Genomic DNA, 24,977 nt, shown 5'->3' with positions numbered 1-24,977 from the left:
ATTATGCCAAAGCACAGACTAGTGCATAGCACTTGTTACAGAAAAATCTAGAGTTAGTAAGAAGAGTTGTGTGACTTAAGTGTTGTCAAGTTTTGTGTGACATGGAGAGATTGTTTTTGGACAGAAAGCCAGTAGTCCATTTGTGGGTGGGGCTGGAAGGAAAAACTACCAAGGAGTGCAACTTGACAACCACTGAAGTGACAGCTCTCTACACTGCCATCACTGACCTTCCTGATGCCCTGGTGGGTAGTAACGGTAATATACCTCCCTGGTTGGTGGTTGCCTTCCAAGTACTACAGACAACAGACATTGTTGCAAATAACATTGACTTATTTCAACTATAACATTGAAAATGAAGATAAATTGTAGCTCCTTGGCAAAAGAAGTAAAGGTTTACATCCTGCCCACAGAGACCCCTTTATCTTTATGGGGCTCCTTCAGCACTTGGGAAGCTGGCCAAATCCACAAGTTTGGACCATAGGATATACGTTGTTGTGATGTGTTTACATCTTTGCCCATAGTGCAGGGCAGTTGAGTGATAAGTTAGTTTTCATTTTTATTCTAACTTTAGGTAGCCCCTTATTTCCTTGATCTTCATAGCCCTCCACACTAGTCTTACTTAGTCCCATCACATAAAAATCATTGTAATCACCCTTCCTTAGCATTTTTGTAGTTCATATACAACATGTTGATATTATTGAGGAGTGTTACTCCACAGTGAGATTCATCGTGCAGCTAAACTACAACTATACCTTATTCATGATAGGAATTTACCATGGATCATTGGGTATACATAAAGTTATGCTGATCATTATTCATGACAGGAATGTACTTTGAATCATTGGTTATGTATAAAGTTATACTGATCCACAACTTACAGACAGGGTAATGGAAAATAGTCCAAATGCTATGGAGATTTTTTTAAAGAAATCTCAAAAAGGAGATTATTATTTCAATTTTTTTTTATTATACTTAACTGGCATCTCCCGTGATAGTGAGGTAGTGCAAGGAAACAGACAAGGAATGGCCCAACCCACCCACATACACATGTATATACATAAGTGCCCACACTTGCACATATACCTACATATACAAACACAGACATATCCATGCTTGCTGCCGTCATCCATTCCCGTCGCCACCCCACCACACATGAAACAGCATCCACCCCCAGTGAGGTAGCACCAGAAACAAACAAAAAAAGGCCACATTAGTCTCTAGCTGATATGTGTAGTGCACCAAAATCACAGCTCCTTTTTCATATCCAGGCCCCACACACCTTTCCATGGTTTACCCCAGACGCTTCGCATACCCTGGTTCGGTCCATTAAGAGCACATCAGTGGATGTACTTACATTTATTTCACAAGGATACACAACAGCAAAAAGGGGAAGAAAAGACTGAGGAGTGAGGAATTAACTTAAAAGCATTAGGTGCTACTGGTCGATGATAGTTCCTTCAGGCAGGATAAAATAAAAAATACTACTACCAGATAGCATCTAAAGAAGGGTCCTGGTACTACTTTCAGTTAGGGATAAGTACTGGAGTGGTCGGGTCTTGAATCAACTTGTAATCAGGGACAGCTAAATGCAAAGAAAGAGCCTCCTTATGCAGTACTAAATCCCTCTGGAGAACAAATGAAATGGGTTAGCAGGTCCTTGTACTAGGATTATGGAAGACAGCCATACTAGGTAGGGGAATATCTTGTATTAACTCGCAATAGAGGACAGCCAGTTGGGATGATGGATGGTTCAGATGCACAGTTATATATTTTTCAAAGGAACCATTTATCATCTTAACCTTTATCTTAAAAAATTAAAGTAATGAGGTGCAGCAGGGAATGAAGTAGGATGGTTGAGTGTAACTTTTAATAGAGAGGACCTGAAGGTAATTGGAGAGCTTTAGATACCTGGGATTGGAAGTGGATGGGGGCTGAGGCAAGTCACAGGTAAGCAGAAGGGTGCATTACAGAGTGTGCCGAAGGGGAGGTCAGTGACTCTTAGGGCAAAGATATGCATGTTTGAAGGCGCAGTATTTCTGATGCTGTTGTATGAATGAAAGTCTTAGTCCTTCAACAAAGATGGGAAGAGGGTGGATGTGTTGGAAATGAAATGCCTGAGCTGTGAGGGAGGTTAAAAGGGTTATGAATGGTTGGAAGAGAGTGAGGTGTGGTCATAAGTGCTTTATGGAGAAAGTTGATCAAGTTTTGCTGAAGTGGTTTGGACGTAAGGAGGGGAAGAAGAAAGAGTGACTGGTAAGATCCTTCAGAAATGGAGGGAGGAAAGGGGAACCACGAAGAGCTGGAAGGATGAAGTGAAGGAGGTTTTTGGGTATCAGGGTGTGAACAGTTGTGAGGGCAAGTTGTCTTGAACTGGATCTATTTGGTAAATGGGAGTGACATAATGCCAAGAGGTTGAACTAGGGCAAATGAAGAGAGACAGTGAATCGTGGAATAGTCTGCGAGACATGGTAGTGGATGGTGGGCTCTGGTTTCTGTACAGTTTACAAGACGGTGAGATTGCAGATGCTACTTCAATGAGGTAGGAGAAGCAGTTAGGTATAACAGAAGTCTTTTGATTTATCAGATCTATAAAGATTTTGAGAGTCTTGGAGGCTATTTGTGTATTGGTTTTGAGTGTGATTTGTTTTGCCAATCATACATCAGTAAATCTTTTCATCATAACTTCAGTAGAGGAGACTGCCCATCTACAATTATGTCAAATTGATTTCTTGTTCTACTTAAAATGCATTTTTCTTTTTATGAAGAGATATGAATGAAACCACAGTTGATACTAGCAGGAAAATGGCTGGTGGTGGAAAAAGCAGTTATTGGGGTAGACTTTGTAAAATATAGAACCGAGAAGTATTCACAGAGATTTTCATACATTGTCACTTTCTCAACATAGGTAAACAATGCTGAAACAATCCAGCAAGAATTGAGATGGATCAGATTTCACTTCTGAAGGAAAAAATGTATTCAAGCGAGCTCCATATCATCAAATTCCTTAATGTTGAAGACTAACTATCAGGTATTCAAAGTGACATCACTCTATATATTTCTTTCATCTTATTCAATTTCTGATTTGTGATTAAAATAACTATTATTTTAGTGTTACAACTGTAGGCTTTCTTAACCATATCATACTGGATTGTACTTAAAGATGCATGTTTAACCAGTCCAATTTTGAAAATGGCAATGAAAAAACACGTGGTCTTGTGACTGATTTATTAAATTCTTAGCATGAAAGTAAACTATTTGATAGCCAGCAACATTTAGTTACACTACATTTTGAACCATTACTGACACTAAACATCATACATCTGAATTTTAGTTATTTCAATCTCGGAGTAAATATACATAAATAGAAACAGACTTTGGTTACATGCATTCTCAGGGTAATGCCCATTATGGAATCTTCAGTATTGCCCACACACATTAATGGTTTCTTGAGCAGCACATCATGGACAAGCTGACACTTGCTCTTAAGGCTAACAAAAATATATGAAAAAGTTTTAAAATCAATGAAAATGGTTTAAAACTTTTTCATTTGGGCTCAGAGTTACATCATACACCCAAATCCCTTAGCTGACTTGCATGAACTTCTTAAGAGCAAGTTTCAACCACAAACCTTAATGGACATCATATTAGTTCCTCTGTTCAGTGCAAGTGGGGGCACTGGCAGAGGAATTACCGGCCTCATCCACCTCCACTCATTGGAGGAGGATCTGCTCCTCCACTTCGGTGTAGCCTACCTATTCTTCTGTGAGGACCACCTGGTGGTCTGAGAGAGTGGAATCTACAATTAAATTCATTAAATGGACATGCACAAATCATACATACAAGTAAAACAAGAAATTCAATAAACAAATGATAAAAAAAATATTGGGGAATAACATTTACCATTTTGAAATCCCAAACCAAGGCTCTTCTCTAAGAAAGAAAAAATGCTGCATGTCCCATTTATGGGTGTAACAATATATGCTCTTTCTTCACCATGAATATATAAAACAAAATTTAAGGATGTACCTTTACTCTGAGTCTCGTATATGAGCTGAAAAGTTAATTTGATATTATTTCCATTTGCTTTTGAAAGATACATTATGAACTTGCTCATTAAAAAGGGGATAAAATATATATGATGTATGATGTTAATACATACATTCACATTTATATTATTACAATATAACCCTATGTTTCCTTTAATGAAAATACTGTTGTTTTAAGGCTGCATTTAAGAAGGAAAATGATGGACCCCTTTCAGGTGAAAAGATCCTTTACAAGACCATACTCATATCCATTGACGAGGAAACAGCCTTGCTAAAGGCGACCTTTTTATCACGGTGTCCACACTTGTAAAAGGAGTCTAGCAACTTCATATTGATACATGCAAATGAACAGGTACTACTGGCCTCCAGCCGCATGAAGTTACACCACAACTGAAAAGTCACTTTTGACAAGGTTGCATCACTGTCAGAGGTTAAAATGTATACAACTTTTCATTCTCAAAGGAGTCCATAATTTCCTTGCTACTAATTGTACTGCAGCCCCATAAAAGGGGTTATGTAAGGATTCATGCATGGCAGATTATCATGCCATTCTAAAACTGCCCATTATAACAGTCCTGAATATAGACAGTATTTTGCAGGGTGAAAAATTTTAATCCCTTACAACAGTAAAGCTCAGCAAAAACCTGAATAAATATGGTAATACAATCTGTCCCCTTTCTGAAAAGGTTTCTGTTAATGGGTATCATGCATTTTCTTTCTCATAGAGAGGGCAATGTTATCTTCAATATAGTATAAAATAAAACTTGAAGAAATATACTTACGGTCCTCTACCAGCGTTACTGTAGGTGCTGGTATAGGCTTCACCTCGTTTTGTTAAGTTTGGGTTTACTAATGTCTGAAAACTGGGAAAATCAAGATTAATGTAAATAACTACATCTACAGCCTGATACCTAAACCATTCCACTTCCTCTTGGCTCTCCCCAATATATATTCAAACCAACCGGTATGATAATAATAATGTAAAAGTAATTGCACGACTAGTATCAATTTAAATATATTAAAAAATAATACCAAATAATAATTCACATAGATCACTCCTAGACAAATAGATTACTTTCAAGTTAGTTTACCAAGTTTAAAGTATTGCTCATGAAAATGGGCCAGGCACTGAAGGATAGGGGAAAATTTGAAGGTTAAATAATGTAAAAGAAAATCATAGTGTTAATGAAAGTGTAACCTACTGTTTCCCTGGTCAAGATTAACTAGGAATGAGATTCTTAAAGCTCCAGGATTTCAAGGACTAGGGACCATGAGTGTGCTGGACTCTTCTGTGTTCATTAGTGTTTTAAAATGAATAATGGAAGGGAAGAGAAACAACACAAAGATATGAAGAAAAGAAAAATGAGTTAGAATAAGTTTATGATATTTGCAGGAAGAGGTTCAGGCTAGTCCAGAGGCTTAGATATTACTGAAACAGTAAGCAAGACCAGCAGTCCTAACAAGGAGGATCACAGGTGTGATATTAAAACTCCAGAGGCAGGGTGCCATCACAACAAAGGTGGGTAGCTATATACGATCTACCTCTTGTGTACAAAGCATGAAACAGAAGGATGGTAGCCATTCTCTTAACACCCAGCTTGTTTTTATGTTGATAATAAGCATATATTGAACTGATAAAACTTCTAGTTCATAAAACTAAGACATGTTTTATCACAAAACATTGAGCAAGAAATCAAGTGGAAATTCAGTGTTTCATTTTAATAATCAAAATTCCTCGGCTATCATATGAAAGAAGGAACTTCAGTGCTAAAGAATATTAAGTGCTCATTTTGGATCTTCATCATGGACAATTAACACAAAAGAGATCATAAATAACTTACAGAAGCACTATGAAGTTGAGGACTCCCCAGAAAACTATGCTGGGAGCTGTATATATGCTCCATTCTCTGTTGTTTCCTATGTTGCCACCTGTTGATAAAGATAAGTTTTAATATATATTGTCTGAATGTAATTACATTCTCCACTAATATGCAATCTTTCCTTGGTTACATTCCCATACACTGAAACATGGTAAGTAATGTTTTCCCTGGGTCACCATATATTTTGGTTTTTTAGAATAAAATCTGGACAGCACAATGTGGTTGTGTTAGAAATCTTAAACTTCTATCTGTGTTCCCTATCCACCTTAAAAAATAAAAAATACCAATGATACTCCAAGTCTTGTTATAATCTTCAAATGGCAAATTACCACTTTAAAACGGTCAGTTAAATTCAACACAATTTCCGGTCTCGCTGAAGTAGAGCTGGTAAAAATATGAAGTTTTCAGGCAGAATAAAAGTAACTTACATTTCACCGTTTCAGTAGAAATATATAATCATTACTTCTTGTTTGCATTCACCAATAAAATGTCTGCAAAAAGAAATTAATTTAGGGTAAGAAGGATCAGGAAAAAGGGTCTTGAATTATATAAAACTCGCTGAACTGATCAATTGATTGACTTTATTCAGGGACCCTGGTACATTATGATAGGTATACACATGTGCAATACACCACAATAAGGTACATAGTAGCTTCCACTAGGATAATCTACCACAGATTTAAAAAAATCCTCTCTTGAAATCAAGAGAACCTATAAGACTTGCACATAATTCCATCAGCTTAGGGTTACATTAAATTTCATTTTTACTGAAATGTACTGATTTCTTGCCTTCACGAACATTTACAATGCCTATGGTAATGGACTTCACCTGCTTCTGATAACATAGTAAGGGAAAAAGTCAACTTCTGTGAGGCTGTATTAGAGCCTGGAGAAGATAAGGAGTGTGGTCTCATCACGCAACTTTCGCTCCAAGGGAGACATCATTTCCCTCTTCCTGACTGTGGTGCAACCTCAAAATGGCACAGGTGCCATAAATGGGGTCTTGGGGTTATATTAAATAATATACACAGCCCAGGAAGTACATGTGGACATGGAACAAAACACTAATATTTTTAATGAATCTGACCCATTTTTTTTCCATATTTTTTCCATGAATGAATCCCACATTTACCCAGTCCTCCCATTATCACCATATTAGTTTCAAAATCATCTCCATCCCTATACATCACTTGAACTATAAGCCAATACATTCATATGATTGGCATCTAGTTCCATAAGCTCGTAAGCGGTCGTGATAAGACATGAACATTATAAAGTTTAATACCCTAAGAAGTTTCAAGAAATTAATACAATGAAGTAAGGAGTGTTAAAAAAAAACTACCTATATTACCCTTGCATATAAGTGGGTGGATAAACGCCATTCTGGGTCTTTTGAACCAAAAAAATAAGATATTTGGTCATTTCAATACGTATCTGTGCGACACATGGGCTAGAAGGATTTATCATGGGCCATCATGAAAATTACACCTGGGGTACCATGACTGGGATCATTTTATGGTAAATAACGTATTTAGCCAAGAATTTAAATAACTTTAGACGTAGACCAGTAATTATATAAAGATTTACCAGAAGACAATGGTTCCCACGAGCATCCTTTTATGCCATGATGAAATCCAATACAAAAATTTTAAAAAGAAAATTTACCTTAGCCTAACTCATGTTTGCCACTTTTTCATTTACTTAGATTTTCATCATTTAAAATGTTGGGAACAACATGGATGGAGAATATCAGAGTTCCAGAAAATATTTGAGCTTGCTTAAAGGGTTCTCTGACCTGGAGAAGGATGAAAATCACAAGATGAGATAATTCCAATAAAACCTGCGAAGCGTGATGTGAAAGCCTTATAATTCATTTAACGCTGATAAATAGCTGATTGGAAGTGAAATTTATGAACATTCGAGGAAAGTATATTAACTTCATCGAAAGTAGCAGCATCGTTTTTTTTACGTTAATTGGGTACTGTGTGATGGCGCTACCTCCTGGACCTGTTGCATCTACCTACAAACTGATCAATCAATAAGACTTACTTGATGATATGTAAGCCATTGCAGCGATTCGTCTCTTACTGGAGCAAATATACTATAATCAAACATGACCGAGTTGTCCCTCATACTGACGTGATGGGTGAAGGACACGTCATGTTTACAAATACGGTTCATACAGATACAATACAGCTGATCCTATTTTGCGCCAATCAAAACTCAGTTTGAAACAAATCTTTATTTTGATTGGTCATTTTGATAGAGGACTTTCAGTTTAAGTAGGCTTAGTTCTCAGGAGTTTATTTGACATTTTCCTATCAATCACTTTTTATCATGGATTAATATATGTATTTATTAGACTAAATACAAATAAAAATATATGTAATGACAGAAATCTTAGAATGATTCGCCTGGGTTCTCTTCGGTTCTATCAGTTATGTATGGAAACCGGAGAACTGCTTACGAAATAGAAGATATTTTCTCTCTTATTTCATTATTGAGATATAATTTCGGGAGATAGTAATGATACATTTCGGGTACTAAAATGTCTAGGTTTACAAATATTCCTATATTAGAGAAATATCCTGCGAATCCTGAGAAAGATGATCATTGATGACTGTGAGTGGCAAGGAAGCCGAGTCGTCTGCAGCTCACGCGTGAGGGTGACTTCCCACACTAACTCCTATTGAACCCCGAGTTTGAATAAGATATATTCGGGATCAGAGGACACCATGGGTAATATTCAGGCCGCTAGTCCGGGGATTCCTCCTCCGGCGCCTCCTCAACCTATCCCACTTGCCGTCCCACCTGTGGCCGAGGAGAAAAAGAGTGAGGAAGGGGATGTAGGGATCGAAAACCCAGGAACTATGGAAGACCTTCATAAGAAATGCAAAGGTGAGGGAAGTAATTACATAATAAATGAATTTTTATATAATTGATCGTCAACATTGAGCAAGAAGAAGGGTGGACGAGGTGTAATTACACAAGGAATGAAAAGTGAGACGTGTTGGTCACATCCACGCCTTGCCTCATGTCAGTTATATCGTAATCTAATTCATTTACATCAGCCACTGACTACAGTCTCTAAACTGATGTCTACAACTCTCTTCCATGTATTGGGAGACATCGTGGCTAGACAGGTTTCGACTTGGGTTCAAAATTTTGCCTTGTTGAGCACCGCATGACCCGACTGCTGAGGACAGTCTCTGTCTGGTCTGCATGAATTATGAATGCATGATCACACTGATCATGCATTGAGTACTGATGGCATGTTTAATTTAATGTATGCCGAACCCTGCTGGCATGTGGTTATGGCTTGAAGGATAAGTTCACCACCAGCGAGGTTGTATTACCGTCAATAGATAACACCAAGTGATGAACTTCTGTGTTTAGGAGAGTCAATGATTTCCGTAGGTACTGATTTTTAGTTCTGCTTTGAAGTACCAGGAGCCTTGTAGAGTCCTAGGGTTATATAAGAAAAATAGATTGCAATGGTTATCGCTTTAGGTACTTTGAGTTGGTTTGAGCTTGTGGAAAGGATACGAAATGGGGAGTTTACAAAGAGGGTGTGTGATAGTACAATTAAAGGGGTTGGTGTAAGAGGAAGACCAGCTGTGACATAGTGGAAGAATACTGAAGGAAAGAAAATGGTCGAAGAATGCATGGAATGGTGTGTGTGACGGAGGCGTGTAAGGTCAGAGATACGCAGAGACTCTTTTTGCCATGGTCTTCGTCTTGATGGGAGTTCCCAGAGGGAACAGGCATTAGAGATAAAGGTAGAAAGATAGACATTGGTTATTTATCTGGCAGTTACCTTAATTGGCTGAATTTGAATATAGCACCATGTCTCTGTTATCTTTGGATATTGAGTGATTTTATATTGCAGTTGTAATGTATTATTTATGTAGTAGAATGAGGGGCAGAGCTTGATTTGGAGCATCGTATTTCATTCTGATATTGAGTAAAATTAGTAGTGAGTCAAGATCATGGAAATTTTGGAAGTTATTAATGTGAAACTTTTAGAAAATCAACAAAACCCATGCAAATTTCAAGTTGCCTTGATGATATATATCAGGTACATTCATGATTGACCATCATGCTGTATGCCCGTAAATGTAAACCATATTTGTTTGCACCACTGTCTGACCTCCCTAAAAACAGCCATTCCATACGGTCTCTAGCAGCAGAATGCCATAATTTTGGTATATCTGCACCATACATCTCAGCTGCTAGGGGAGTTTTTTTTCTATGTATGCTGAGATGGCACAAGCAGCTAAGGCCCTAATCAAGGTCATCCCATTAATGCTATATATGTATATTCTTGATTGCTGTTTCCCGCATCAGCAAGATAGTGCCAGGAAATATGTGAAGAACGACCCATCCTCTCATATACACATATATATATATACACACACCCTAGCCTGAGCCAGGTACCAACCCCTAGGGGTAGATGAAACAGCTGGGTTGACTGTGGACCGACTTCCATAACCAGGATTTGAACTTATGTGCTCAATCCTGGGTGGCCCGTAAATGCATCACGGTCAGGAACGCTAAACACTACACCACTGGAGGTGTTCATAGACAACACAAATTCCATGACCTATCATTGAATGAAATATAGATGCCCCATTGCTGGAATGGGTTGGGTAGAGGCTAGGGCCTTCACTATAGAATATTGAGAATATCCAATGCCAGATTTGTTCAGATGAGCACATTTCTTTAGAAATTAAAATGTTTTAGGACAGATGTGGCACACATGATTACCTTAGCGCTTATCGTTATTTTACATAAGCAGTTAGAATTATCATTGGTTTGTCATTCAGGTGAATATCATAAGCTGGTATGTTTATTTTATGATAATGCCTGAACAGCTCAACAGCACCTGAGCTGCTGACTGCCCAGTCAGAGCAATAAAATCAACCATAGAAGTTCGAAAGTGCACTTAAGAAAACCAAGAATTTATGTCACAGGTACTTTACAGTCAGAATTTATAGAATTGAGCAGTGCTTGAATTTTGACTTCTTCCTCAAGGAAGACCAATATGCAGAAATTCAGTTACAGAAAATTTATCAAATATGGGAAAATCAGATTCTGTTGCAAAACAAATGCACAAAAATGTCCAAATTTCAATTAACATAGAATCCACAGAAAGGAAACAAAACATCTAAGACTTCAGCTTGCTTAGTCTTGGTTGGTATGCATTACTGGCAGTGGTGCAGTGAACAGCATCAGTGAAAGTCATGTTATTAGGATCAGTTTTGAATGGGTTTTGTATTTATTGTTGTATAGAACAGTATGGTAATGTCCTACCCTTTCTTCGCTTACCATGTTCCTTCTATTCCATGACACCTTACTGCATCACTACTTCACACACCAGTCTGCAAATTTCAGACTTCTAATAAGTACAGCTTTTTTATTTCTTGTTATTAGCATATACTGGTCTTGCTTGAATACATCATCATAGAGGTCAGAAAAATTATTATACTATGTTTTGAGTTGAAAATATTTTGTAGGAATGCATCATTGGGAAAGTATGGTCACTTTATGGAAATTCAACATAAAGAAAGCCTTTTAGTAACAGAACGCCTCCATAAACTGAGGAATTGGTGTATTCAGGTTATGGTTACCAATCTTTTTAGAAAGTTTTCCCATTTTTTAATATTACATATTTGCATTATATTCCAGGTTCCCTTTCTATATACTCCTGCATCCAAAGGCTACATTGCTTCCATCAGTATAGAAATGTTGAAACTTTTGGAATGAGAAGTTATTTGAAGAGACTTTAGTGCCAGTGATGCAGCCTCACTCATGGTACTTTTCACTTGTAGTGTACCCGGAGCAGGTGGAGTACATTGACACCCAAATGCATGTATATATTTTCATACTTGCTCACTTTTTCCTTTGTTAATGAGATAGTGCTAGGAACAAGAAATGGCCTCATTCACCCACATTCACTTTATAGCTGTCAGTTTTGATGCACCAGAGCAAGTCCCTTGTCTGCAACCAGGCCTCATATATTATATATGTTGGGATTGGGGGAGGTAGTAGTTGATAGGCAGCCAACAACTAGGGAGGTATATTACCAGTACTACCCGCTTGGGTATTGGGAGGGTTAGTTACATCTGCTCAGTGAACCAACACAGGTAGCTGTCTTTTCTTTTTGCCTCACTAACACGTGGACTACTGGCATTCTGTCCACAAATGTATAATCTCTCCTTGTCATATGTAATGCTTGACAACACTTAACTCACACAGCTCATTCTTCATAGCTAGATTTTCCTGTGGTGAGCACTGTATGCTAGCCCTGCCTTTTGGCATTAGACAGAAGTAGTAACTTGGAACATTTAGGCAGGAGCATCAGGTAGAAATACTTGGTAGAAGTAGTTAGAAGGAGCATTAGGTAGAAATATTTGGTAGAAGTAGCTGGAAGAAGCTTTAGATAGAAGTCAGTAGGAACATTAGGTATGAGCCTCAGCAAACACTGCACTAGTTATCCTCTGCCAATGGCCTGTTAAGGTTGAGACACTAAAGGCGAAGAAGTGGCACTGGAGTCCACTAGTTACGGAGACTATATAACCGTGGTCACCCCTTTGAGGGAGTTCCAGTTGGAACAGGCATCAGAGATATAGATAAACAGATAGGTTGAGACACTAAAGGCGAAAAAGTGGCACTGGAGTCCACTAGTTATGGAGACTATATAGCCATGGTCACCCCTTTGAGGGAGTTCTAGTTGGAACAGGCATCAGAGATATAGATAAACAGATAGGAATGGGGGAATGATACTGTAAATCCTTCCCTCCTGTATTGATTTCCAGAAAAAGGAGTCAAAGAGGAAGCCAGACAAAGATTTTTATTCTATAAGTCTCAGTCGTCTCTTTGTGATACTACCTTCCTCACAGTAGTGAACACCTGTGAAAGAATACATATACATATTTTTTTCCATACTTGATAGCCATTTCTCGCATTAGCATGGTAATGCCAGGAACTGATGAAGAAAGGCAGCGTTTGCTCCCACCCATTTCATGGCTGTCATGTCCAATGCAGAAACCACAGCCAGGTTCCACAGACCTTTCCATGGTTTCCCCAAGTCACATCACTTACCTTGGTTCAGTCTATATGCCATACTCTGCATGCTTGTAGTTGCATCACAAGTGAAGAGTCACATTCAGCAAAGTTATGTCATTGGAGTAAAATCCTGTCAAAGAACTTGCTGTGAAAGAGTCCATCCTATCCTTGCTGCTGAGTGCAGCACAGCCTTTGAGCTGCAGAAGTATCTAGAGAGGAAGTCTTGGGATTATGATATTACAATATATGCCGATGATTAATTTAATCAAAATTTTCTCATCTTCAGATGTTTTTCCTGTGATGTTTGAAGGCGGGAAATTTATGTTGAACAAAGGTCTCAGCAATCACTTCCAGGTCTCCCATACTATTAACTTCTCCACCTTACAGCCTCCTGGCTACAGGTAAGGATTCTCATTTTATGAAAATGCAGTTGAAGATGCCACGATATTAATTTTTTGTCTCAAAAATGGCCTTAATATTGCTATTTGGTTTAAATTTTGACTCCTGGTTGTGAGAATGATATAAAAGAGAAAATTATGTGAACTGTGCCCTTTTTTTCTGTAGAGGCATCTTTTTGGACAGTTAATTGTATTTAGAGCAAATTCATTGACTTGATTTGCTTGTTTGTAGAAATGATAATGCATGTGACATATATGTAAATTTACATTTTTGCCAAAACTGGGTCTGAAAAATAATATCATCAGGGTTTATAAGGTCTTTAGAGTTCTGAATTTTCATCTTCCAGTAATTTTTTACAAACCTTGTTGACAGAGTTTGTGGGGTACGTTTATGGTAGTTCTGTTCTGTCAGAGTAATTAGAACCTATCTTAACAATATTCTGGATCATTACAGCTGCCCTCCTAAGACTCTCTTGTTTTTTACCTCCATGTTGAAGCTACATAATCTGTACCCCAGTTGTTTCATCATATCACAATCTTTAGTAGCCACACCTCGAATGCCAGCAGTCACTTGGTGATATAAATATTGGCACCATGATAATGCTTATTGGAAGAGCTTGATAAAATATTGTTTTTGCTCTCATGGGTAGATTGTTGCACTTCTAGTGATGTTTCTGTCTCTGTTGAATATGTAGCCTACCTTTTTTGCAGTATGTGGTTCAGCCATTTTTGTTCTGAGGCCATTTAGGCAAGGAACTCGTCATGTTAGACTTGGAAATCTGTCCTTCTTTCAGCTCATTCTCATTGTGTATTTCTGCATGTTATCATTGTATGTTATCTATAATACAAAGCATTTCTTTTTTCCAAAGGTATAATGACAACCTCTTTTCTTCATCTTCTGTTAGGTCTCTTTGATCTGTAGCTTAATACATCTCAGAGAACTGCTGTGGTTCTGTCTTTCCTTCACTTATCTGTTGTAACAATACTATAGCTGTCTTTTTCATTGACAAAGCATGTCTTTTCAGATCTCTTCTCCTATGCCTTCTTTCTAGATGACTTTAACTTTCTCTTACCCCCTGATTTTCCTCATATTAATCCCATGCTTCTTCCAGTTATATCTTTTTGAACAGTTTGAAAAGTACTTCTCTCTCTGGAAATAGCAAGTCTTATGGACAAGAAGGCATTCATCCTTGTGCGTTGAAAGTGTGTTGAACTTTTGTCCTTTAGAAAAACAAAACTTATCCTTTTTGAAACATGCATTAGCACATGCTTTTCCATGTGTCCTTCCATTTCCTCATACATCTTGAATCTTACAGTCTTCTTTCTGATCAGCAGCTTGGCTTTTGCAAGGCAAGATCCACTGGTTATATTCTTTCCTGTCATATTGATACCTGGTTATCACGTGTGAAGTCCTTTGTTGTGGCCCTTGATACTTGAAAAGCTTTTGCCATCGTATGGCAATGGGGTCTCATCTCATCTCATAGGCTTCCTTCCCTGACGTTGTTCCCTTGTACCTTACTTCCTGTTTAGCCAGCCTCTCTCTCCATTTGATGAATCATCCTCTTCAATTTTCCTTATCAATACCTGGTATCTTTTAGGGTTATGTCCTGTCTCCAAATGCATTCATATGCCAAAGACTCAACAATGTGTTTTCCCACCTTCAGATCTGCCACATCCTCTTGTGCTGAAACTGCACTATGTCTAGACACAACCTTCTCAATGAACTCAGACTTGGACAGGGTAACCCAGTGTTGTATGCTTAATGTGGTTGAGTTTAGAGTATCCAAAGCTCTCTTTTTGTCCATTTTTGATTCTAAAGCCTATCACAACTTTCTCATCTCTTCTGATGGGTATGTGATTCTTCTACACAACACAGTGTAAACTTATCATTTTAAACGTAACTTATCTTGTAAAGCTCACATTACACAAATAACTAAGACTGCCTCTAAATATCTGGGAGCTTTGTTCATATGCTGTAAATTCTTTTCTTCTTAACAGGTGTTTTGGTTATACAAAAGGATTGATCTGTCCTTGTATGGAGTACTGCTCTCACATCTGGGAGGTTCAAGCTCTGCATGCATTTACAGTTGAGTCTAAAACAGTCTGACTTATCAACTCACCCATTTTACCTTCTTGCCCTGCTTCACACCATTGGTTTACTTTCCCTCTTCTGCATATAATACTCCTGTTTTTGCTCTCTTGAGCTAGGTACTTGTATGTCTCCAGCATGAGCTGAACCATGTAATACTTGATAAGCTTCACGTTGCGTGATTACTACCATGTGGTCACTGGTAACTCGAGTTGGCGCCGTTGTATTACATATGTTTATTTCTCAACTTCTTGAAGCTTGAGAACTCTAATCCCCCAAATGTGTTTCCTAAGAACTATGATGTCTCTTTGTAAAAGGAAGATTTCCCACTTCCTCCAAAAATCTCAAATTATATTTCTTCATTATCAGTCTTCATATATCATCATTTAAGGCTCACCCTTGATGTGGACTTTAATCTGTGACTGGAGTCTCCAGTATTAAACAAAGACATTCTTAAAGCCTTAGACCTCCAACCAAGTAATAGGAATTGATATTGGTCATGGCGTAAGAAACAAAGGAAATAATTGCCAGGTTGTTACACCTCCCACAAGGATTTCTTGACTAATGGTTGGATTGTATAACAGTCAGTCCTACTGTTGGTATGCCAATTTGAGTAACTGACCTTGAACTAATTTAAAATGAATCTTGCACTGGTTGGAGCTGTTAAGTTAGTTTTGGGGAAAAAATACCAATAGATTTGGCATAGATCATTAGGTATTCTTAATGGATTGTGTTGACTGCACTGTAAAGTGATGTTCATTCAGAAGTGCTGGGTTTATAGATGGTCCCTGCTAAACTACTTTGGTTCGTTTAGAAATGAGATAAGTTGATAGAGGGTAGTAGTAAGTTTTTAGTCACTGGCAATATTGATGTTTTGTGACAATTGAATTTTATTCAAGGTAGTCGGTAACCCAGTTTGTACTCAATATAGGCTTTAAAGCTCATCTGTATTACAGAGTCATAGTAAATAAAGGTCCAATAATTATACCCTTGTTGCTGATGAGACCTAGGATTAAACTGATTGAGGAATGTGTAGTTTAGTGGTAAGTAAATACGAGCACCACTTGGCTTGTAGTCATTTATTTGATGACAGCCCATTAATTGGCCTACTCTTCTAAATTTACTTCAACCAGCTGGAGTAAGCCTCTCATCTTCCTGGTCAGTGTCAGATAGAAAACATGGTGTTTTGTGATGAGAAAAAAATTTGAATTATTCACATTCATACTTAATTTAGCATGTAGTTAAGATGGGTTGATTTTCAGGTTTGGTGCTACATTTGTGGGTACTCAGCAGGTGTCTCCTTCAGAAGCGTATCCAGTTATGTTAGGTGATGTTGATCCGTCAGGTAACCTCAATGCTAATATCATACATCAAGTGACACCAAGCGTAAGAGCAAAATTTGTTGCACAGGTATGTATTTGCTTAAATAATTTTCTTCATTTTGGCATAGGATAAGCAGTCAGTGCAAAAGGTGTGTGTATAATGTGATCCTTTCTGTTTGTCCATCTATATGTCCACTTTCCTTTAGCTTAAAACATTACTTTTCTTGAAAAGTCCTCTTCTCATGTAGATATATTGAACAGTAATGGTACAGCATTAAAAGTACTTTTCTTGAAAATTCCTCTTCTCATGTAGATATATTGAACAGTAATGGTACAGCTTTAAAAGTTTTGTTACAGCTCAAGCAAAAAGAGAATTCTTCTCTGCTTGGGGCCGTGCATATCTCCATTGTAAATTGGTTTTTGTGTAGAGATAAGTAGAACTTTGGTTACTGACACATATAAGTGCGTATTAGAATGTTTTTATTTTACGTGATTACACTACATATCAGTTTTCTCTTTAATTTTTCCCCCAATATTGATGTACTTTATCACTATAGGAGGCTTGAACTAACAATGATTTTATGTCCTTGGACAGTGTGTTGCAAATTGAAAGTATTGTAAGTCAAACCATTGAAACCCATGTCATAATGGAGGACATTACATTAGATTTTCCTTAGTAACTCTTGTGAATGAATTATACTGTACCTGAAACAACTTAGCTTACCCCCAAGGACAGTATAACATTCTGCCATGATGTAATCTATATATCATTTAATGAAAACTGAAAAAGGCCCTGTACTGAAACATAATGTGGGTTTACTTGTTGTTGGAATAGGATGGGGTAGAGTGAGGAAGGGACATTCAGGATATCTGCATCACCCTCTGAATTATCCTACTCAACAGGTGTTGCCATATCACAGGTAATGTAGATGATGTTTAATAGACTTTCCAAAGAACCTGGTAATGAGGGCTTGAGCTAGTGATGGGAGTGGAATGAGGGCTGCTGGGAGGGAGGCTTGTCTTGTCTGTGTTACCCCTTGCATCATCTGATCCAGCAACCATTTCACCTGGAGGACATGACTTCCAGACACTGAAATGCCTATCCTTACTGTGCATGCAGTAAATAGAAATGAATGTAATTTCTCAGTTGGTGAGTTGTAATTTGAATGATTTTGCCGAAGAAGCTTTTTTTTATAATTACATAGGTTCAGGTTTCACTTTATGAGACTCAGTTCTGGTTAAGGATGTATATGAATTATGTTACAGTTGCTGTATATATATGGCTCACCCTATTCAGTTGATGATATCAGATAGCATTCTAATTAAGTTCAAGGACTGTTTGTCAGTTTATATAATGTTTCCCAAAAATTTGTCTTAATTTGGCCTACAGCATAGTAATTGTTCATTTTCACAGGTAATAACACTGTTCTAAAGGTCTGTTATGGAGGAAGAGTGTATAGGACATAGATAAGCACATGTCATTTGGGAATATATATAAGATATAGATAATGTTAGTCTTGTAAAATTTCTAATTTTTGTTCAATCAGAGGAGGAGGGTGTGCTGAATCTAAGTAATGAGTGCCATGGATGATTCTACATTCATATTTTGCTCCTTGAACAGTGAAAACTTGACAAAAATTTTCATCACTGGTTTGAATGTCACAGAAGTAGAGTTGCCAGCTGCTGTGCTGGAAATGAATGTGAGTTGATTCAAAAGGATGTGCTACCCCGTATGCTTTTCCAAAGAGTACCTACCTCGAAGGAGGATAGGAATGTTCAAAAAAGTTAAGGCTGCTTCAGAAAGTGATGTTGCCAGCATTTTTATTGGAATATTCTACACCCTCAGACATTCTTTTTATGTATGTGGCACTGCCTTTATGTAAATAAGCCTTCCCTTTTTTCAGTTGTTATTCAGTAGTTAAGTTCATTTTCTTTTCTCAGATACAACAGAGTAAATGGCAAGCAACACAACTTACCATGGATTGGCGTGGTGCAGATCATACAACTTCCTTGACTTTGGGCAACATAGATATGATTAACGGGTCAGGTGTGGCTGTTACTCACTACTTGCAGCAGGTCACCAAAAATATAGCTCTAGGAACAGAATTAGCTTATCAGTATGGTTCACAGGTTCCTGGGGGTCATATTGCAGTGTACTCCCTTGCAGGCAGATATACTGGTGAGTCATGAGGAGCTTATTTTCTCTTTTTAAACATTTCACGTAAAATGAATAGTAGTGACTTAACTGGCTTTTTCTCTTCAGGCGAGTAGTGTCTGGGGTAAACTGATTTGCACAGTATATGTCCTTGTGCTTCTCATTGTGTTTATAAGACAGATGTGTATATACACAAACATTCATATGCAAACCTCAATATATATAATGTTCCTGACTAAAAGATGTACATTTTACACACACTCATCTCCAGAACCCTTCACTTATCTTCAACCTACAGACTTTCAGATACTGAAGATCATACAACCATTCTGCTTTTAAAGAAATTGAGATATATATGAAAAGACTGAAGGTTGCATCACCATTTAAGTTAGTCACTATGGCTGTGCAGAGTTCCATAAGGAAAGCAAGATAAGATAAATAATAAATGGCAGGATTCACTTATTATTGTGGAATTTGAGCATGCATGATGGAGGATAAAGAAATATTACACTGGAAACGTTGTCCATGTAAAAAGATTATGCCTTCATTTTAAGAGGCTAAGTGAAAGCTTTGGTAGTTAGGATACAAGGGCTTGAATTTTAGTTCCAGGAAATGTGATTGCAGTGGTGGATGAATTAAGAAGGGGCATGGGGTCTACAGTGTGAATAATAGTGGGGAAAGCTCGTTGACGTGTCCTGAAAGAAGAATGGTGACTTGGAGTACATGCTGTGAATTTTCTTTTATTGTTCTCACATCACATGAATAAAATGTTTGGCTACTTTCACTATTGATTATATTGCTGCACTGGTAAAGATTTCGTTTTACATCAGAGTTTTCAAGTAGTGTCTTATTCTATTCATAGAAAAATGGGAAAACTGCTTCTTTTATGGGGAGAAGGACCAACAAATGTCTTATAAGAGTACCCTGATAAATCCCATTCTTAGATCTCTTTGCCATGAAGGCATATTTTTCTAATTTTTTATAAAGAGACAGTAGGAATCGTTTCTATGACATAAATTGGAATGTTTGGATACCATTTTTTTTAGTAGGAGCCTCTGAAAGCATTAGAGGTGTCCTCTGCCATTGGCCAGTTAAGGGGTGAGGCACTATAGACTAAGAACCAGCACATCACTGACATTCACCTGTTATGGCTTTTGCTGTGGTCTCCCCTTTGAGGGAATTCCCAAAGGGAGCAGGCATCAGAGATATAGATAGATAGTGTTCTTTTACACCTCTAAACCTACTTGTGTTTGCAGGGATAAACTGATGAGGAACGTAGCATCCGGCATAGAATATTATGATTATTGCAGACTTAAGGAGATAGCAGAAGCACTAGGAAAGAAGTTGTGTCAGGGGAGTGGGAGCTTGAGTGTTGAGTGGTTAGAAGAAGATAAGGTAGTAAGAGTAAACTAAAGGAGCATGTATTTGATATGAAAGTGAGTGTAAGAGGGTATAAGATAGTAGATTAAGAAGAGAGTTTTTGATAGTTGGAAGTTCTCTTTTGAGTATATGAAAAATGTTGGTGTGGTACTCAAGAGAGTTGTAGTGAACCATTTACTAATAAGTGAACCTTTTATTATTTTTTATTGATGAAAATGCATTTATCATCAACAGGTAGCAACTTTACTGCCTCAGGCACATTAGGAGGTGCTGGTGTTCACCTGTGTTATTACCAAAAGGCCACCGAACAGTTGCAATTTGGAGTGGAATTGGAAACAAGTTTACGGATGCAGGAATCTGTTGCTTCTATGGCATACCAACTGGAAATTCCGAAGGCTAATACTATATTTAGAGGTAATGTTCATATAAACAGTGTATTTTGCTTTTATGAATGTAGTGTATCTTTCCAAACTCAGACACTGAATGCTGTATCCAGCATAGCCTGAACATTTTGAAAAATTGCTGATGTCCAAGTTATAGAAAATATTAATGTTAGATCAGTTAGTCCAGGAGGATACAGTTTTTCTCCCCAAACCTGGGGAGTGTCCCAGTCCCACCACCCTTGCTTACCAATTAGTCAGGGTTTGGGAGGATACGCTGTATGAAGTTTCACCGAGATTGAAAAGTCACCTTTGTGAGACTGTATCACTGCCAGTGGATTAAAGACATACAATCTTGTCAAAGAATGTTTCTCTCCAAAGGAGTCCAGTGTTTCCTTGCTAATGACTTTAGTGCAGCCTTGGAGCCCCATGAAAGGGGTCTTTGGGGTGTATAGTAAAATATTATAAGGTTTAGTGAAAGATGGTTACAGTGTTTTGGTAATTTATTGGATTTTAGGTTAACATTTGTAGCAGAAGTATCAGTAAAGGGTGTTGATGGATACAGCATGGTAAAGGTGATTGAGAATTAGAAAGAAGTAAATTAGTAAATTAGTAAATGTTGTATGGTTGCAAGGCGTGGGCTATGGATAGAGTTGTGCGCAGGAGGATGGATGTGCTGGAAATGAGATGTTTGAAGACAATATGTGGTGTGAGGTGGTTTGATCGAGTAAGTAATGTAAGGGTGAGAGAGATGTGTGGAAATAAAAAGAGTGTGGTTGAGAGAGCAGAAGAGGGTGTTTTGAAATGGTTTGGTCATATGGAGAGAATGAGTGGAGAAAGATTGACCAAGAGGATATATGTGTCAGAGGTGGAGGGAACGAGGAGGAGTGGGAGACCAAATTGGAGGTGGAAAGATGGAGTGATAAAGATTTTGAGTGATCAGGGCCTGAACATGCAGGAGGGTGAAAGGCGTGCAAGGAATAGAGTGAATTGGAACGATGTGGTATACCGGGGTCGACGTGCTGTCAATGGATTGAACCAGGGCATGTGAAGCGTCTGGGGTAAACCATGCAAAGTGTGTGGGGCCTAGATGTGGAAAGGGAGCTGTGGTTTTGGTGCATTATTACATGACAGCTAGAGACTGAGTGTGAACGAGTGGGGCCTTTGGTGTTTTTCCTAGCGCTATCTCACACACGAGGGGGGAGGGGGTTGTTATTCCATGTGTGGCGAGGTGGCGATGGGAACAAATAAAGGCAGACAGTATGAATTATGTACATGTGTATATATGTATATGTCTGTGTGTGTAATATATATGTGTACATTGAGATGTATAGGTATGTATATTGTGCATGTGTGGACATGTATGTATATACATGTGTATGTGGGCGGGTTGGGCCATTCTTTCGTCTGTTTCCTTGCGCTCCCTCGCTAACGCGGGAGACAGCGATAAAGCAAAATAAATTTAAAAAAATAAAATTAGTAACTAAAGTTTCTTGAGAGAATCAGGTGATGAAAGATGCTGATGGAATGGGCTATGGTACTTATCACTGCAGAAAAGCTATAAACTGAGATTATGGTAGGATTATAAAACCCTGTCAAGGACAATATAGGAGATATGTTGAGTGGAGTAATCTGAGTGAACAAAGAAAAAAGCAGTTGGTGCCGTGTGACAAAATGCTGTATTTTTCATTTGTCCTCAAAGGAGTTAATGCATCAATTCTTGGACCAGGTTCACACTTTTTTTTTGGGGGGGAGGGGGGTCTTAGATTCCTATGGAATCTTTCTCGTATAGTATTCCTTTTTTCTTTGTTGTGTATTGTAAAAAATTTAGGGTGTCCAGTAGTTAGACTTGATTTTAGGTTGTTTAATTATAAAATGAAGAGAACAAGGCGAAGGACTGAACCTTTTGTGTCTTTTTTTTTATACAACAAAATAGCTGTCCCACCTTAAACCCTAGTAAGGTTGCATCAGAGACATGTGGAAAGCATCTTCTTTTGCATTCATGCACTCTTTAGGTGTCAAGAGTGATGTAACCAATAGTTACATTAAAGAATTTGGGTGTTCTTCATTTTCAAGAGGAAAGTAGATGGTACAAGGAGTGGCAGTGTAGATGAGCCCTCTGTACCAACAGAGATATAACCAAGGGGCCTGAGTGTTGTATGAGTGGTGTGAGGAGGCATACTGGAACGTCTGACATTGTTTATGAATGCCAAACTTTGCTTGAAATTTGAAAATGGTGACCAAGGAATCTTGTCTGATATGATGGATCTCACGGTTGATTGTAAACCACGAAATGATATATCAAAGTTTAAGGGTTTCAAGAATACTGATCAGCTCATAAGAGTGAATATTGAAGGTAGAGGGGGTTGAAAATTAGGGACTTCGTGAAGTATGACTTGATGAAGAAATCTAGTTTACGTCCTGTTTTATAGCAGAGTTCGTACATAGAACTGTTGATACACTTATAACTATGTTTTGTGTTATTGTTTACTATCATTCATGTTTTTTCCTTGTCTTCCACTGACTTGGCACTTTATATACAGGAACTCTTGATTCCAATTGGACTGTTGGAGCAGTAATGGAGAAGAAGCTAATGCCACTACCCTTCACACTGGCTTTGTCTGCCATGCTTAACCACCCTAAGAATCAGTTCAAACTCGGATGTGGATTTATTATAGGCTAATGATTTATGAAATGCATTGTGTAGGATATCACCATGCTCATCCTTCCATCATGATTTCTTCAGTTGTTGAGCAAGAAAAGCTCTACACACACAGGAAATGTGAATGGATGTAGTACCAATTCATGAAGATATTGTATAAGGGTATTGGAATGTATATAGAACCATGGGAAACTTGTAGCCATAATTTTCCCGTGCATCACTGGGGAGTTGTACCGTGACCAAGTACTGTGTACTTAATGATTAATAATACTGTTGTGAAAATATAATGGCTTTTTTATTTCATGAATATTATTGTTTTCCCTTGCACAGTTGCATATTGGACCCACAACAGCCGTGTTCATCCTGTATTGTTGGGTGGCAGTCATTAGGATTGAGCAGGATGATTGGATAACTAGGACAATCTGTTATCATTCCTTTTGAATGAGTCTTTAATTTTACTACTCAATTTTTTATTATATTCTAGGTGCTGTCATTTAATTTCCATTGCTAATTTTCTTTATTGTAGTATAAAGGTAATGCTGTGTGAATATTGCAATATTTGTATAGTCAGTCAAATGGAGAAGTGAAAATAAGGTTACTCTTGCTTTAGGAGAGAATACAGTCATGACTTTTATGCTTATAATATTTGCTTGACCTTTGATGCTAAGCTTAATGAACTGACTTAGTATTCTGTGTATTATAACTTAATATATGAAAAATAAAACTATTATGTTTTCATAAGCTGTATGATTGAGGTCAAACAGGAGACTAATTATTAATGCTCCCATTATGTAATTAGAATTAATACAAGTTTACTACCAAAGAAGCAACATTGTTGCTTCATATATAAAGAATATGGAGGGAAAGGGATTATAGAAGTTACTAAAATTGTCACGTGCTTAACATCCCAACTAATGAATTACTTTTCATTTAAAAAAATGTAATGCTCCATGTATGAAACTATTTCATGGGATGTGATCCCATTCCAGATTGCTTAGTTACATGGAAATATTATTGTCCATTAATAGATTATGCAAAGCTTGTCAATATTGGCAGTATATTGTTGGTTTTAAAGTGAATCCTAGGTTGCAGATTGTAATTGTATTTAAATAATATGCATTTCATGTAAATGATATGGATTTTGGAGACAGATCTACACTGGATGGTAAAATAAGCTAATTAATACACTGTGTACTGTCGAGTTCCAGTCTAATTATGTTTCTGCAGAGATGAATGTATGTATTGTCTGTTTCACACGTGACACATATTAGCTTATTTCTTTCCTTTTGCTCTTGATGTCATTATTGAATTGAGACATTAATCCAATCTGTGATTCCTTAGAACAAAGCAGGAGTATCTGCCTTAAAACAACCAGATAGAAGGCTCTGTAAAATATGCTCCCGCAAACCACAGCAGTGTACTAGTCTGTATTATGGCCATACCAGAAAACTGGTTGGGTGACACAAATGTTATTGCATTACCTCTGATATGTAGGCAGCATTGTAGATAGCCATGAAATATAGTATCAGATTGTTGGAATTGTTTTGATATTTGTTATCGTGTACAAAAACAGATGGCTCTTTTAATATTTTTGTAT

General features: G+C 37.6%; 2 protein-coding genes across 2 annotated transcripts; one reads left to right on the top strand and one right to left on the bottom strand.

The window, feature by feature from the left end:
* Positions 1 to 3,208: 3,208 nt before the first annotated feature.
* On the bottom strand, positions 3,209 to 8,129 carry LOC139763104 (selenoprotein K-like). Its single transcript, XM_071688757.1, has 4 exons — positions 7,976 to 8,129; positions 5,888 to 5,975; positions 4,829 to 4,909; positions 3,209 to 3,781 (listed from the first exon to the last, which is right to left on the bottom strand). The coding sequence occupies exons 1-4, from the start codon at positions 7,992 to 7,994 to the stop codon at positions 3,697 to 3,699; spliced, it is 273 nt and encodes a 90-aa protein (XP_071544858.1). The 5' UTR covers positions 7,995 to 8,129; the 3' UTR covers positions 3,209 to 3,696.
* Positions 8,130 to 8,542: 413 nt separating this feature from the next.
* Positions 8,543 to 24,968, top strand: Tom40 (Translocase of outer membrane 40). The gene is made up of 6 exons (XM_071688746.1): positions 8,543 to 8,824; positions 13,281 to 13,395; positions 16,744 to 16,891; positions 18,745 to 18,982; positions 20,573 to 20,752; positions 23,262 to 24,968. The coding sequence occupies exons 1-6, from the start codon at positions 8,662 to 8,664 to the stop codon at positions 23,399 to 23,401; spliced, it is 984 nt and encodes a 327-aa protein (XP_071544847.1). The 5' UTR covers positions 8,543 to 8,661; the 3' UTR covers positions 23,402 to 24,968.
* Positions 24,969 to 24,977: the final 9 nt, after the last annotated feature.

This window comes from Panulirus ornatus, chromosome 46 (assembly GCF_036320965.1).
Source record: "Panulirus ornatus isolate Po-2019 chromosome 46, ASM3632096v1, whole genome shotgun sequence".
NCBI lineage: Eukaryota > Metazoa > Arthropoda > Malacostraca > Decapoda > Palinuridae > Panulirus > Panulirus ornatus.
The sequence above is the reverse complement of the archived record's forward strand: the minus strand, read 5'-3'. Positions and strand labels throughout refer to the sequence as shown.

Excerpts from the sequence above, each read along its gene's own strand:
- LOC139763104 (XM_071688757.1), bottom strand. Across the intron at positions 4,910-5,887 it reads CTCAACTTCATAGTGCTTCT|TTTTCAGACATTAGTAAACC; the intron begins GTAAGTTATTTA and ends TGATTTTCCCAG. Across the intron at positions 3,782-4,828 it reads AGTAACGCTGGTAGAGGACC|ACCACCAGGTGGTCCTCACA; the intron begins GTAAGTATATTT and ends CCACTCTCTCAG.
- Tom40 (XM_071688746.1), top strand. The coding sequence starts at position 8,662 with ATGGGTAATATTCAGGCCGCTAGTCCGGGGATTCCTCCTCCGGCGCCT. Across the intron at positions 13,396-16,743 it reads TTACAGCCTCCTGGCTACAG|GTTTGGTGCTACATTTGTGG; the intron begins GTAAGGATTCTC and ends GTTGATTTTCAG. Across the intron at positions 18,983-20,572 it reads CCTTGCAGGCAGATATACTG|GTAGCAACTTTACTGCCTCA; the intron begins GTGAGTCATGAG and ends TATCATCAACAG.